Source organism: Aspergillus piperis (assembly GCF_003184755.1).
Source record: "Aspergillus piperis CBS 112811 unplaced genomic scaffold BO85scaffold_4, whole genome shotgun sequence".
Taxonomy (NCBI): Eukaryota; Fungi; Ascomycota; class Eurotiomycetes; order Eurotiales; family Aspergillaceae; genus Aspergillus; species Aspergillus piperis.
Window position 1 is genome coordinate 742,081 of NW_020291594.1, and position 13,242 is coordinate 755,322.

Genomic DNA, 13,242 nt, shown 5'->3' on the forward strand with positions numbered 1-13,242 from the left:
GGTGTATGAGTTTGAGGAATCGATGGTCGCCAGAAAGTTTTGGGGAAATTTTCCACGTGAGGGTGCGGAGATAAAATAAAATTTGGGTGGATTTATCTGGATTTATCTCCGCTTTGGTTATCTACTACGCACAAGTACGGAGTATCTAGTAAGGAATCTAAATACAAGGGAGAGACATGTGTAACTTCTTACAATCTATTGGTTCTAATAAAATTGATTGACTATACATGAAATCGTTATAAGTTCTCATTTTATGAATTTTATGAATTTATCACTTCGCTTCTGTTCCCATCCAGCCCGTACCATGCCATCCATCCATCCTTGACTCCATGAACTTGTACAAAATTCAGACGATCAAACACAGACAGACCAAAAAAAAACCTCCTCAGTAGGCTGAGTAGAGGGGAGATAAATATACAGCCCAAGACTCACGACAAACATCTACAACTTATTACCCAGTAGCGCTTCCAGTCCCGCTATTTTCCGCTTTCTCTCTTTCTTTCTCTCTCCTCGCCTCCTTTGACGACGACGCATTACCCTCCGCAGCAGCAGTCGCATTAGCAGCCGCAACAGCGGCCGCCTTACGTCTCGCCCTTTCCTTATCACGCGAACTGGAGCCCGCGGTCCTGCGTCTCCGAACGGGTTCATATACATCATTAAAGTTCATGACGACGCCCAGGAACCGCATGTCCACGTCAGGCTGGTAGGCAAGGTCGCCTAGGAGGACGTTGAGACGAGAGCGGAACTCTGCGGAGAGGTCGCGGAGGCGGACGCGCAGGGAAGCGAGCATATGGTCGTCTGCGGAAAGGTCGTGAGGATTGAGGGAAGAAGGGGTGCCGATGCCGAAGTCGTCACCACCACCACCGGCGAGGTTTGGCGTGTAAGCAGCGACGGAGGGGGACATAGAAGGGGAGACGGAGTCCTTGTGGCCTCGAAGTGGGCGACGGAGATCGCGGTCAGTGAGGCCCCAGCGGCCTTGGGCGGTGCGAGTTTCTATTTTGGCGCTGAGTTCTTGTCTGCGGGTGAATTCTGCGACGGAGAAGGAATAGAGGCCGTCGACGGCGTCTTTGTAGGCGAGCATGATTTTGAGGATCTGGTGGAGTTGGGTGAGGAAGCCTTCTTCTTGCTGTTGTTTGGGGTTTGCTGAGGAAGAGGAGGTGGTGTTGTTTTTGAAGGACGTGGAGGAGCCGAGAAGGCCTTTGTGGGTGATGGAGTTGAGGTATTTGGTGTGTGCTTCGATTAGGTCGTCTAGAGTGCAGCCAGGCTTGGAGATGGAGGCTTGTAGTTGGTCCCAGCTTGCTTCGATCACTTCGAATAGGATGTAGTACTGGAGTTGGCACACGAAGTGGATCATCTCGGCGATTACGCATCTTGCTCTTTTCCAGTCCGAGCCGACTTTGTCGTTGACGCTTCCTAGGACGCCGCGCGCGCCGGTCATGCATCGTCGCCAGGTGCTGCCTAGGGCGAATTCGACTCGTTTCACACGCCAGAGGAAGTTGAAGACTTTTAGGTATTGAGTGGAGCCCCAGGGTGTGATGACTACATCTACTGGGGCGTCGATTTTGTATTCCAAGGTGAAGCAGTCCCAGCCAATCTCTCCGTGGCTGAGTTCTAGCATGCGGGCATCAAGTCGACGGAGGACATCTGGGGAGTCGTATTGCGCGTTTGAGGCTCGAATAGCATGCTCCAACTGGGCAGTCAGTGTATGCCGGTACTGTGAATTAGCTGGCCGGTCGAGGTTGGATGCTAATGACTCCATCAGCAAGGCGATGAAATCACCCTGTCCGAGCAATAGGTATTTCTTTAACGCGCGAAGATGGTCGAAGAGCTTGAACTTATCGTCCATAAGGTAGATCAGTCGTGCCATCGTAGTCTTATAAGCTTCGTCAATCGAAGACTCTAAGGTAGCCGTATCGCCGTACCGCAGTTCCTTGGAGGCTTCCTTCGAATAGGCTTCGACCCACCCCGAGTCTCCACAGCCATATCGTATGAAGTTCAGTGATTTCCCGATCAGGAAAACTTTCTTAGCAAAATCTTGTGTGATGATGGAAGGTACCATCTCATCGTCAAGCTTATACTTATCCTCCCAAACACTGGTCGCAATGCGACGTGGGTCCGTACTGGGCCTAAACTCGGGCTCGACAACGAAGAATTCTTTGTAGGGGTCGGACAGCTCGCCATCGTAGATCCAAAGCCGGAGCATATCGTAGAAGGGCCGTGTGACATGGTTGAGGAGCTTTTCTGCCAGCGCGCATACAAACGGGTCGCCATGAGAAGTCGAGAAGCCATGAATCAGAGAGATCAATTGACCACCTTTCTTGTCTGCAATATAAACGTTAGCTTGCATACAGTCCATTCACAATCGGAGCACATACTCTGAGCTTCCTCAACAATAAGACTCATCAATCGCAGCGCCATAGTTGCATCTCGCGTCCAGACAACGCATCGCTTCAATGTCACACCACTCTTAGAGGCACTTCTAGGATCATTGGGATCTGCGGGTGCCGCCAAGGCCCGTCGGATCTCTCCTTCCAACGTAGCAACTAGGCCCAGATACGAACGGAGCTCATTTGAGAGAGCTGCACGCAAGCTCTGGCTCAAAAGACCACCGCCCGAGCTCTCAACAAAGGACGACAAACCACGATATAACAGACAGGGCTCTGCAAGAGAGTTCAGAAGCGAAACGACGGGCAACGGCAGTGACGGCGGCAATTTCAAGATGGACGATGAGGAGAACTGCAGATTGGAGGAAGACAAGCCCTGCAAATTAAACGGTAAATCACGAAGAAGCCCATCTTCCAAAGGTCCCGTAGGCTTCTGCTCCTTCTCCAGACCAGGATCCGGTATTATCGTCTTCTGATCATCACTGAACGGCTCTCTCACCCCAGTATTCGCGCGATTACGAGTAACCCGAGTCTCTCGAGGCCTCTCCGTCGTCTGCAACCCCCCATCAAGCTCCGCTTCTCGTTCCTTATCCGCAAACAACTCCTGCCGTCGCACTGAAGCCTTCCTCTCAATTCTCCCAGGCAACTGAGACGCCGACGAACTGATCGCCGGCCCCTCCTCATCCGACTGATCACCAACACCCCAACCCTGTTGTTTCGTCCTCGGCCCCTTCCACAGCACATTCTGCAAATTCGCCGGCTCGACCGGCGGACTCCTCGCCTCCAACATCACCTCATCATCCATAATAAACCCATCATGATCATCCGCTCCAGAAAGCCTATAAAGCAGGTACAAGATAGCCCACTTCTGCGACAGCACCGGCTGCGTCAACAGACGCGAGTAAAGATTCGAGAACCGCACCGCCTTATCGGGGCTTGCATTCTCGCGCAGTAATTTCCGCTTTATCAGGTCCGACGCGTTGTTGATGTTCTCCCCGCCTGCTAAGCTTCCCCGTCTGTTTATTCCGGGGCCCGGCGGCGAGGCCGGATCGTTGTTGGCGGCGCTCGTGTAGGTGTCGAGGATGCGCCATGACCGCTCGAGGATGTCCTGGTGTCGTCGTTCTTCTGCTGCGGCGAGGGCTTCTTCTGCGTCGTCGGCGTAACCATCGTCGATGTCGGAGAATGAGAGCGGAGGGGTAAGGGAGTCGACGAGCTGCGAGAGGGCGTCGTCAATGCGCCGCGGGCGCGCGGGTTGGCGGGTGGACATGCTTCTTTGAGGGTCTGGTTTTAGCTCGATTGTAGAGCTTTCCGGTATTTGGATTGTACCCTTTCTTTTGATTTCTTGGGGTCCGGATTGTTCTTGTGTAGTTCACAGCTCACAGCCCACCATGGGACAGATGGGTTATAGGTCGGCTGGCGCAGAATACCGCCTTTCGAGGTTAGACGCGGCGAGAAGTTAATGGTCGAACACAAGTGGATGGCCTGCCAATTCGCTGGAGTTCCGGAGTCTAGGGCATGGCGTCCCGCACCAGTCAGAGGAAGACCTGGAAGTAGTGACTATGGCATATAGTTTGACGTGTTTAGGTATCAATTGCGTCGGAGCCCATCGCCGAAGACTGGGTGACCCGCGTATGGAAAGGATGTTGTTGTCTTGTTTGACCCGTTTGTACGGTTTGAACCTAAATCCACCGCGTCCTGCCAAGCACGCCGTTACTGATCACCAATTGCAGGTCGTCGATCTATCAAGTACATTACAGACTACTGTCTTGAATACGCACATTCTTACAGGTGTCGCAGTTTTTGATCGAAGTATCAATTGGAATTCAAGCTCAGCAAATTCCCTAGACGCTTAATGGCATCTAGCATGACAAGATAACGATAGCAAGAAGCCTCCAGTACGCCACCCAGTACCGTGTTTCGCAGCAACAAAATTTAGCGAAGGCAAACACCCAGTGGCCCGCAAGTATCAGACAGACGAAGAGAAGCCCTCATAGCAAAGGGGATAGCAGAAGTGAAAAAGAAAAAGCAAAAGATAATGAGTACACAATACACCACCCTAGCCTGAAAGTACCAAATGCCAGTCAGGACGAGGGCTCTTGGGGGTCGAAGTGAAAAGAAAGAGAGAACAAGTGATGAAAAAAATGATAGCAGCCAAGCTTTTGCGCCAAGTTTGCACCTTCTGGTGATCAAGTGATGCCCATTCCACTTCAAATTCAGCCGTCCGTTTTTAAAAATCGTATACATCATTAACACCTATCCATGCCGGTGGCGCGTAGCCAAATAATAAGAGCAAGAGGTAGCAGGCAGGCAAGGCGCCACACACTCTCACGGTGGCGCCTGCACTCCTGACGCAAGAAAAAGAATTCAAGAATATCGGCCGTTCTTCAACCGAATGAACACGACCCATCATATATTATCATGGTTTCGCATAGGGACTCATTACCGTCGTAGCCCCTGAGCAGGGATAGGTGCGCCAGGTTGCATCATACCGTTAGGGATGTTGTATGGATGCGCTTCAAATCCGGCCGACATGCCATTCATCATGAGAGGACCCAACCCTTGGGCCTGGGAGACTGGGCAGTCCTTATGCGCAAGCAACAAAGTCTTGAGGTTGACGATTTCTTCACGGAGCTGTGTGACAGTGGCAGTAAGCGCATCATTCTCGGAGGTAAACAGTTCCACCTTCGCTTGAAGGTTGGCAAGCCACTGCTTCTTTCGCTGACGACACTTAAGCGCAGCAACCCTGCAATCCACGTTAGCACATAGCTGCGCCAGAATGAAGCAGCGCATCTTACCTGTTCCTCTCAAGGAAGTTCTTCCGCTTCTCTTCGTCAGTCATTTTCTTCGTGTCTGTCGAGTTTTTCCTCTTCATATCATCTTCATCATCTTCAGAATCCCCGACATCGGAAGGAGGCTCAACACTACCAGACCCGTTACTCGTCTTGGCCTTCTTGTTTGATCCTTTAGGTGCATCTTCTGCCTTGCGCCTGTTGTTTCCTGCGGTGCTGGCTTTGGAACCAGTGTTCTTCTTGGCTTTGCCCTTGGCAGCAGGCTTCGTCTGCTCACCCTGCATGTCGGAAGCGTCGCCGCTGGTCTCTCTGCCTGATACACCGTTCACGTTTTGCGAGTTACGTCTATCAGCGCCAGATTCAAGTTGCTGGTCATTGGCCTGAATACTCTGTGGCTGAATCGAAGCTTGGTTCGACACAGCGAATTGATTGGGATTCGCCTGTCCGCCCTTGGCCAGCATGAAAAGCCCGTTGGCCGCATCGGCAGCGTCATGATGACCGAATGGGTCGGAACCTGCAGGTTGGTTCGGCTTAATATCCATATTGGAGTTTTGCGTCGCTGGATCAGGTTCGGAAGTGGGGTTAGAGGTTGGACCACCTAAGCTGTTCTTCTTGGCAGCGTTAAGAGCAGTACGGTGGAACTCGATAGTCGACGGTGTCGCACCACCACTCTGCAACTGCTGCAGAAGTGCCTGAGAGTTTGGACTAGGAGCGGGAAACATAGACCCCCCTCCGCCCGGTGTCAATCCAGTGCGGAGAGAAGACTCGTTAGGAGTAGGGAAACCCCTGCCAATACTGTCAAAGTAATCGCTAGTGCCAGTCGGACCGGCGAGCATAGCAGGACTCAGCGGCCCGGAGCGCAGAGAGTTGGACCAGCCGTAGCCGCCGCCGGCAGAACTTGTGCCCGGCAGGGCAGGTGAAGTAAGTGCTGCAACAGGAGGAAGGATCGACTTTCCGGGTGTTTCGCCCGAGGAACCACCACTGCCGAATGATTGCTCGAAGGGATTGGGTTCCAGAGAGAAAGGGTTGTGGACGGAATTGAAGTAATCGGGAGTATCAGTCGCGCTTGTTATGGCTGGTCGCGGAGGCGGCGCCAACGAGGTCTGAGGATCTACATCAGGCTTGGTATCTTTGAGATCCGAAGAGGTCGCCCGGGAGTCTGTATCCGGAGCAGATGTGCGCGTTAGTATGACGACCAACAACGACGATAGTGATAATGGTAATAATGATGATGATGGAGTACGCGACAGTGAGGTTATCTGAAACAGGGGTAGGTAGAAAGAGGTTGGCCAAATAAGGCGGTCCAGGCCGAAGCTTGAGAGGAAGGGGATCTGATAACAGTGACCCCCATCGATGACGCCAATTGTGAGGTCATCCCGACGGCGGCGGGTAGTCAACAGAACATTTGGGGGAACAGTGGCGTACAACCAAGCCAGAACAGGTCAAGGGTCGATGATGAAGTAAGGAAGTGCAAGATACAGCAGATATTCGGGAGTTTGGAATATGGGAGGTACCAGAGTTCCGCGCGCGCGCAAAACGAAGGATCGAAACAGTTTTTTTTCTTAAGATGCACAACACTCACTCACCTTCGTCTAGACCCGCCTTTTTCGCATCCATTGGGGAAGAATTACGAGTATCGGTATGATTAGTTAGACTGGTCGAAACGGTCGAAGTAACAGCCGCAGACATAATAGCGAAGAAAGGAGGAGGGGGAAGATATTTTGGTTGGTGTCGATATATTAGATCGAGGAAGGTCGACAGGTGACCCCGGGGATGTAAGGGAAAAAAATAGCCAAGCGAGCGGACGGAGGTGGCGAGGACACGAAGAAGAATAAGGACGGGGACGGACGCTGAAAAAGAAAAAAACAACTGGAGGGGTACGGGAATGGGAAGTTAAAAAGAGACAAAGCTGGTTGATTGAAGTTAGTAAAACGCGATAAGTTGTTGATGCTTCGGAGAGCTGGAGATACTGCAGCGCAAACGCCTGTACCCAGAGGTCACTGAGCGAGTACACGGCAGTTCAGACAGAAGTAGATCGTGTTGGAGTGGAAGGGGAAGGGAAAGGAAAAAGTTGTGACGTAGTCCGGGCTTCGACAGGGAGATTATTTAGGGGGAAAAGAAAGAGGGGAGGCGGTCGAGTGGCCGTCGGGCCACGCTATGCCTATTTGGTCTCGACTGTCTGTCACGCCGAAACCATGCAACCCTGAGAGTACAAAAAGCCCGCGGGTTACCAACCAGCTAGAGTGCAACCTCGAAACCACTTACATGGAATTTTTTTTTTTCGAAAAAGAATTTTTTTTTTCTTTTCTTTTCCTTTACTTTTCTTTTGATTTTGTATTTTCCCCTTTTTATTTTTCTCCTTTGAGGTTCTTTTCACTCTTTTTTTTTCTTAATTCTTATCTTCGGTTCTGGTTCTGTATTCGGAACCAATCTTGTTCTTGCTGCTCTTTCCTGTTTTGAATTGTATTTTTCTTTTCTCTTCCGTATTTTTTTCTTTTTGCTTCATCCACCCTATGATTTTTGATTTCAAAGCAGGAATATTGAAACTCCGCAACAGAATTTCGCCCAAAAAAAAATGAAATGATTAAAGGGTAGGCGAAGTAAAGAAAAAAAAAAGCACCGAAAACTAAAAACAGCAAATCATAAAGAACACCTTACCCTATAGTAGATGACCAGGCACTGTATGATTATGCAGGCGAAATGCTGGCTGGCCCTTACTTGCAAAAACGAAACTTGGAGACGGAGTGGATTCCCGGCAATACTTGTCAGCCAATCCAAGCAAAGAACAACCCGGGTGGACGCGATTGTTGGATGACGGCGGAAACGATAGGCAAATTCAACCTAATAAGGAAGTGGTAATAGATAGTATGACACACTTCCGGGTCCCGAGGAAAGAAAATTGCAAAGGTATAAGAATGTTGGTCGCTATCCAGGGATGTGTGGAAAGTACACGAAGAGGTTGCCCAAAAGTTTAAAGCTTTGGATTCGAAGCACTTGTAACCACAAACTGGTCAACACAATGTATCGGGGGCAGAAGAGGGAAAGTTGGCTAAGGGCGAAAGAGTTAGGAAGGGGTAAAGAAAAACCATGAATGAGATCACGGTGACGACGACAGGAATTTTCCTGGGCTTGTCGGACAGTCGGACCAGCCGGCAGTGGCCACTTGCGCACCTTTCCAAAAGACCACTAATGTACCAGCGCATCCACTTGGTCCAGCCACTCACGGGCCCGTTTCCGAGCCCCCGCCCTGCAGAGTCTCAATCTCGAGCGGGTGAACGAATCATGGAGACGACGCCATGTTTGTCCGGCCGCAGGGCGGTGAGGGATCTTCGTCTGTTCGAATGGTCGATGCCACTTCCATACCATCGATGCCCTCCCTGAATGGCCCATGGAGCAACGCCCAAATCTGGAGATACATAGATTTCGGGTCCAACAAGGAAATCCTTCCAATCCTCGGCTCTCTTATCGCCGTTGCCCGGATTCTGGGTTCGTTCTTTCTCATTTCAGGGGGGAAGTCTTGTTCCAATCAGTCTCGCTCGGGGACATCGAGTGACACGTCCGCTTGCTGATTGGGCCCCTGCTGATGACGCAATACTTCTAGGGCCTTCGTCCCGTGGGTATCCATCACGTGAGAGTGTCTCGCGCGGTCTCTTTGGGGCCCAAAACAAGGATGAAGGAATCTAGTGGATTGCCACTTGGATTCTGGACAATCTCTTCCATTGCTCCCCGTGTGTGGTACAGGCTACACGGTTGAATGGTGGACCGGACAAGAAGGTTCGGAGTAGAGTATACGGCCCTCCCCTCCACATTATTAGGCTTGAGAAGGCCCCTCCAAACTGTCAGTTCGCGTCTCGTTTAAGCCTTGGCAGTGGTACTGCGTTCCCCAGACAGTACATGATAGTGCTACAGGTCAATATGTTCGTTACCAGTCCTATCGAAACCAGTCCTGTCGAAACATTCCATCATTATCGACATTGAAAGGAGTCCAGTATTCACTGTAGCTCCGGTGATAGTATAATTTCTTTTGATGCTTTGCATCATTGCCAAAGTCTCCTGCACACAAGTATGCACATGTACCTTAGAAGAATCACTCACTTACTGTATGTGATGTACCCGGTACTTCACAACCTTCAAAGTGCATGAAAATAAATTCCCCCTGTCGTTCAACGGTACTTTTTGATAAGGGAGTATTTAGGCCCAACGGCTTCAATACTAGTGAAAGTATCTACAGCTGCGGTGCGCTTCCTTCTCAGCTGCATGATAAAAAAAGGTATAGTCCATGTTTAATGGGACATATCATAGATTAATTGCGTTAGCCGACATGACAACAAATCGATCCCTCCTCCTCCTTCTCTCCCACCCCTCAGCACAACAAAATGTGTTGACTTGTCCGGGGTTTGTCTGTCGCTCTTCACGCTAGTCGATACACCTAACACACAAGTACTGTTTCCACCATAATTTAGCCTTTTTTGCCCATGCAGCCATCAAAATCAGCGGTTGCCCATGCAAGCCTTTCCGAGGAGTTGGTCGGAAAGTCTAGATCGCGGACTGTTGGTGTAGCTAGTTATAGCTATGGTTATGGTTATTTCGAAGGATATGATAACTGTGCGTGTTTCTTGGCAAATAAGGTCAATTTAATTTAATCCCATTGCCTGCCATCGCTCGCACAGACGTGAAATAGGAAGAAGGTTGTGAAATTGCGCCATATTTCTCATCTTCGGCGTTGATTAACCTTTAGTGAGTTTGTAGGGGGTAGCAATTAACATCCCCTATTAAGCTTGCGACCCCATTATCAATGGCATGTCACAAAACTATTGAGCCGTGCATGGAATGGTTTCAGCTTTTCTCCAGATACGTCATAAGTATGGGGATGCATGGGGCGCTCTCCACGATAAAATAACTTAAGTAACTTAATAATAGGTAGTCGGCAGCGATAAGATTAAGGTCCCTTCCTATCCTATTCTGTCCTATCCGTACACAATCGTCCCCTCTTCTATTCTAGATATCCTTTCGTCATGAGCCGCGATAAGTCGAATAGTTCCAGGGTCCCAATAGCACGGGAACGTGATAATGCCGCCATCCTTCTTCTCCCTCCCGGCCCCGTCCCTTGACCGTAAACTTCACCTCGACCTCGGGCCAGAAACTCTCAACACCTTGTGCCTCGTACCATGGGCCAACGTCAAAACGAACGGACCAATTCGTCTTGCTATCGGCAGTTGGGAGTGCAGAAAGGATAGCGGGGACCGACGAAGCGGACGATGAAGTTGTGGTGGGTTCCCAGTTTTTGACTCGTCCGTCTGCGTCGGTCGTCGCCTGGAAAGTGATGGGACTCTGGCTGCTGGAGGGTGCAGATAGGAGGGTCAGTGTCACTGGGAGGTTCGCCGCGGGAGTACCCGTCAGGGTGTTCAGGACGTGGCAGGTAATGGGGTCGCGAGACATTGCGGTGGTATTTTGGGTGAGGGTCGATGCTGCGTTGTACTTGTTGAAGGGTTGTGCTGTAGAGTGGATCGGGGATTGGAGGAGTTGGTTGCGGTAGAGGCTAAGACGGTCTGTGACTTTATCCAGTTGACCACTTGACGGCTTGATTTCCGAGCTAGGGTCCATCAAGAGAGAATAGGTAGGTTATAGGTGATTATTTCAGATACTGAGAGAAGAGTAGAAATTGTCTCGAGAGTGTTCAGCGCGCGAGGGGCTTTTTCTATCTCCGCTTCTCATGCATCGGAGAGCACCGACAGAGCTACCCTGAGATGCCGGAGTATACCATCGGTGGGGTAACTCGGGGGTGGTCCCAAAAAGCTCGTAGCACTACAACAGCTCAAATCTGTTTAGTGCCCCTGGATTGAACTTAGAGTTGCAAACCCACTAGCTGATCAACTTTGATATGAGAGAGAGTGTGTGTGCAACCCCGGCTTGGGATGCTACGATACCAGGTAGTAGTAACGATTGGGGTTCGTGGTGCCCGTCGATCTGACTAACCTAGACTTTTGTAACGCAAGACCCGGCTTTTATCATGCGGGAGCAAGCCAGATTCTTTTAAGTGGAGATGTCCGCTTATTCTTTTTTGTACATGTCAGGTGGCTGCAATGGTGTAGTGTCATAGAATCTCGTACTGCTTTTCAATGCCTCTAAACGCAGACAGAAGCTAGCTGGAAATGACAATTAGCTGTTTATCTGAGCTCGATTGGCAGGAATGGGTTGCTGGTCGCAAAACGAATAGCTTCAGTAATGAGTCCGTGAATAAGCGACGAAGAGCCGCCGGCTCGATTAGATTTACATAGACAACTAACTAATCAAGATTATCTCAGAGAAGTGAGGCATTATGTCACTTTATTGACGGGTGGGGTCGCCTCAGGCAGAGAATGATGGCATCCGCACGTGCGTGTTGCACCGGCTCGAATGGAAACGCTTTTCTTTGGCGCTGCACATGATTCACTAAAGTGATTGTACCTGAATCTTCAGCACCTTGCTACCGCGCTCATCTGGACCTGAATAGGCCTGTTTCACGCCAGTGCTCGGGTGACTCTATCTTACCGAGAACGTTCTCGAACTTGTCTAACCGCCACTACTGAAAGTTTTGGGCCTCTGCGGGGAACCGATACGTGGTAAGTCCAAGCTTCAATATCGCGACACTGCCTCTTTGACAAGGAAGCTCACTCTATCGCACCCTCCTCAGACATCGAATCGATTCCGATAATCATCTCAACGAGTTTTCAACATGTCATCCGCCGTTGTGCACAGCGACGACCTCATGGAGCCCACGCTCCAGTCGGTGGTGAATCAGAAGACCTTGCGCTGGATCTTTGTCGGCGGTAAAGGAGGTGTCGGCAAGACTACGACTTCCTGCTCTCTTGCAATTCAGCTTGCTAAAGTTCGCAAATCTGTCCTCCTCATCTCCACCGACCCCGCGCACAACCTTAGCGATGCCTTCGGTCAGAAGTTCGGAAAGGAGGCCCGGCTGGTCGATGGATACTCGAACCTGAGCGCTATGGAGATCGACCCTAACGGCAGTATTCAAGATCTCCTGGCTAGTGGTGAAGGCCAGGGCGACGACCCTCTGTCTGGTATGGGTGTTGGTGGAATGATGCAGGATCTTGCGTTCAGTGTACGTGACGCATCAGTGCTGCTGACCAGCAGAATAATATTGCTCTCGTGAAAGATGGCTGATTGTAGCAGATCCCCGGTGTTGATGAAGCTATGTCTTTTGCCGAAGTCCTGAAGCAGGTCAAGTCGCTGTCCTACGAAGTTATTGTGTTTGACACTGCGCCGACCGGTCACACCCTCCGCTTCCTCCAGTTCCCTACTGTCCTAGAGAAGGCTCTCGCCAAGCTGTCGCAGCTGTCCTCTCAGTTTGGTCCCATGCTGAACTCGATCCTTGGTTCTCGTGGTGGTCTGCCCGGCGGTCAAAACATCGATGAATTGTTGCAGAAGATGGAGTCGCTGAGGGAGACTATCAGCGAGGTCAACTCGCAGTTCAAGGACGCTGATCTGACTACCTTCGTCTGTGTTTGCATTGCGGAATTCTTGTCCCTCTACGAAACCGAGCGCATGATCCAGGAGCTCACAAGTTACAACATCGATACCCATGCCATTGTGGTCAACCAGCTCCTGTTCCCCAAGCAAAGCAGTGAGTGCGAACAATGTAATGCACGGAGGAAGATGCAGAAGAAGTACTTGGAGCAGATTGAAGAGTTGTATGAAGACTTCAACGTGGTTAGGATGCCATTGCTGGTTGAGGAAGTCAGAGGCAAGGAGAAGCTTGAGAAGTAAGTCGACCCCCAGATATCCGGTTGTGAGAAGCATCAGAATGGCTAACCAGTCCACAGATTCAGCGACATGCTTGTGAACCCGTATGTACCCCCGGAGGGCAACTGAGGCGGATTAGCGGAGAGTTTTCAATTCAAGATTTGCTGCGAACGTTGTTTATTTGGACGAGTCATGAAAAGAGTATAGACTATAATATACGAAGCGAGAAGATGCAAGCGTGAAGATGCATTCATTGGAAAATTGTCAATCTAGCCATCCTGAACCGTGTTGAATGAGTTTGATTAGCTCAATGCTCCCCTTCTGTG

The 13,242-nt window shown here is 50.4% G+C and overlaps 4 protein-coding genes across 4 annotated transcripts; 1 reads left to right on the forward strand and 3 right to left on the reverse strand.

The window, feature by feature from the left end:
• Window positions 1–256: 256 nt before the first annotated feature.
• Window positions 257–3,983, reverse strand: BO85DRAFT_415514 (tubulin gamma complex associated family protein). Its single transcript, XM_025657693.1, has 2 exons — window positions 2,376–3,983; window positions 257–2,322 (listed from the first exon to the last, which is right to left on the reverse strand). The coding sequence occupies exons 1-2, from the start codon at window positions 3,649–3,651 to the stop codon at window positions 452–454; spliced, it is 3,147 nt and encodes a 1,048-aa protein (XP_025518231.1). The 5' UTR covers window positions 3,652–3,983; the 3' UTR covers window positions 257–451.
• A 744-nt stretch (window positions 3,984–4,727) lies between these two features.
• Window positions 4,728–7,096, reverse strand: atfA (bZIP transcription factor atfA). Its single transcript, XM_025654730.1, has 3 exons — window positions 6,760–7,096; window positions 5,180–6,332; window positions 4,728–5,127 (listed from the first exon to the last, which is right to left on the reverse strand). The coding sequence occupies exons 1-3, from the start codon at window positions 6,860–6,862 to the stop codon at window positions 4,824–4,826; spliced, it is 1,560 nt and encodes a 519-aa protein (XP_025518232.1). The 5' UTR covers window positions 6,863–7,096; the 3' UTR covers window positions 4,728–4,823.
• A 3,090-nt stretch (window positions 7,097–10,186) lies between these two features.
• BO85DRAFT_435980 (hydroxyisourate hydrolase) lies at window positions 10,187–10,777 on the reverse strand (the record flags this gene model as incomplete). Its single annotated transcript, XM_025658555.1, has 1 exon — window positions 10,187–10,777. The coding sequence occupies one exon, from the start codon at window positions 10,775–10,777 to the stop codon at window positions 10,187–10,189; it is 591 nt and encodes a 196-aa protein (XP_025518233.1).
• An 836-nt stretch (window positions 10,778–11,613) lies between these two features.
• On the forward strand, window positions 11,614–13,242 carry BO85DRAFT_446862 (ArsA family ATPase). The gene is made up of 4 exons (XM_025659598.1): window positions 11,614–11,775; window positions 11,847–12,275; window positions 12,347–12,936; window positions 12,997–13,242. The coding sequence occupies exons 2-4, from the start codon at window positions 11,889–11,891 to the stop codon at window positions 13,043–13,045; spliced, it is 1,026 nt and encodes a 341-aa protein (XP_025518234.1). The 5' UTR covers window positions 11,614–11,775; window positions 11,847–11,888; the 3' UTR covers window positions 13,046–13,242.

Excerpts from the sequence above, each read along its gene's own strand:
- BO85DRAFT_415514 (XM_025657693.1), bottom strand. The coding sequence starts at position 3,651 with ATGTCCACCCGCCAACCCGCGCGCCCGCGGCGCATTGACGACGCCCTC. Across the intron at positions 2,323-2,375 it reads TATTGTTGAGGAAGCTCAGA|ACAAGAAAGGTGGTCAATTG; the intron begins GTATGTGCTCCG and ends TTTATATTGCAG.
- atfA (XM_025654730.1), bottom strand. The coding sequence starts at position 6,862 with ATGTCTGCGGCTGTTACTTCGACCGTTTCGACCAGTCTAACTAATCAT. Across the intron at positions 6,333-6,759 it reads AAAGGCGGGTCTAGACGAAG|ACTCCCGGGCGACCTCTTCG; the intron begins GTGAGTGAGTGT and ends CTCCGGATACAG. Across the intron at positions 5,128-5,179 it reads AACTTCCTTGAGAGGAACAG|GGTTGCTGCGCTTAAGTGTC; the intron begins GTAAGATGCGCT and ends CGTGGATTGCAG.
- BO85DRAFT_446862 (XM_025659598.1), top strand. The coding sequence starts at position 11,889 with ATGTCATCCGCCGTTGTGCACAGCGACGACCTCATGGAGCCCACGCTC. Across the intron at positions 12,276-12,346 it reads TGCAGGATCTTGCGTTCAGT|ATCCCCGGTGTTGATGAAGC; the intron begins GTACGTGACGCA and ends TGATTGTAGCAG. Across the intron at positions 12,937-12,996 it reads GGCAAGGAGAAGCTTGAGAA|ATTCAGCGACATGCTTGTGA; the intron begins GTAAGTCGACCC and ends ACCAGTCCACAG.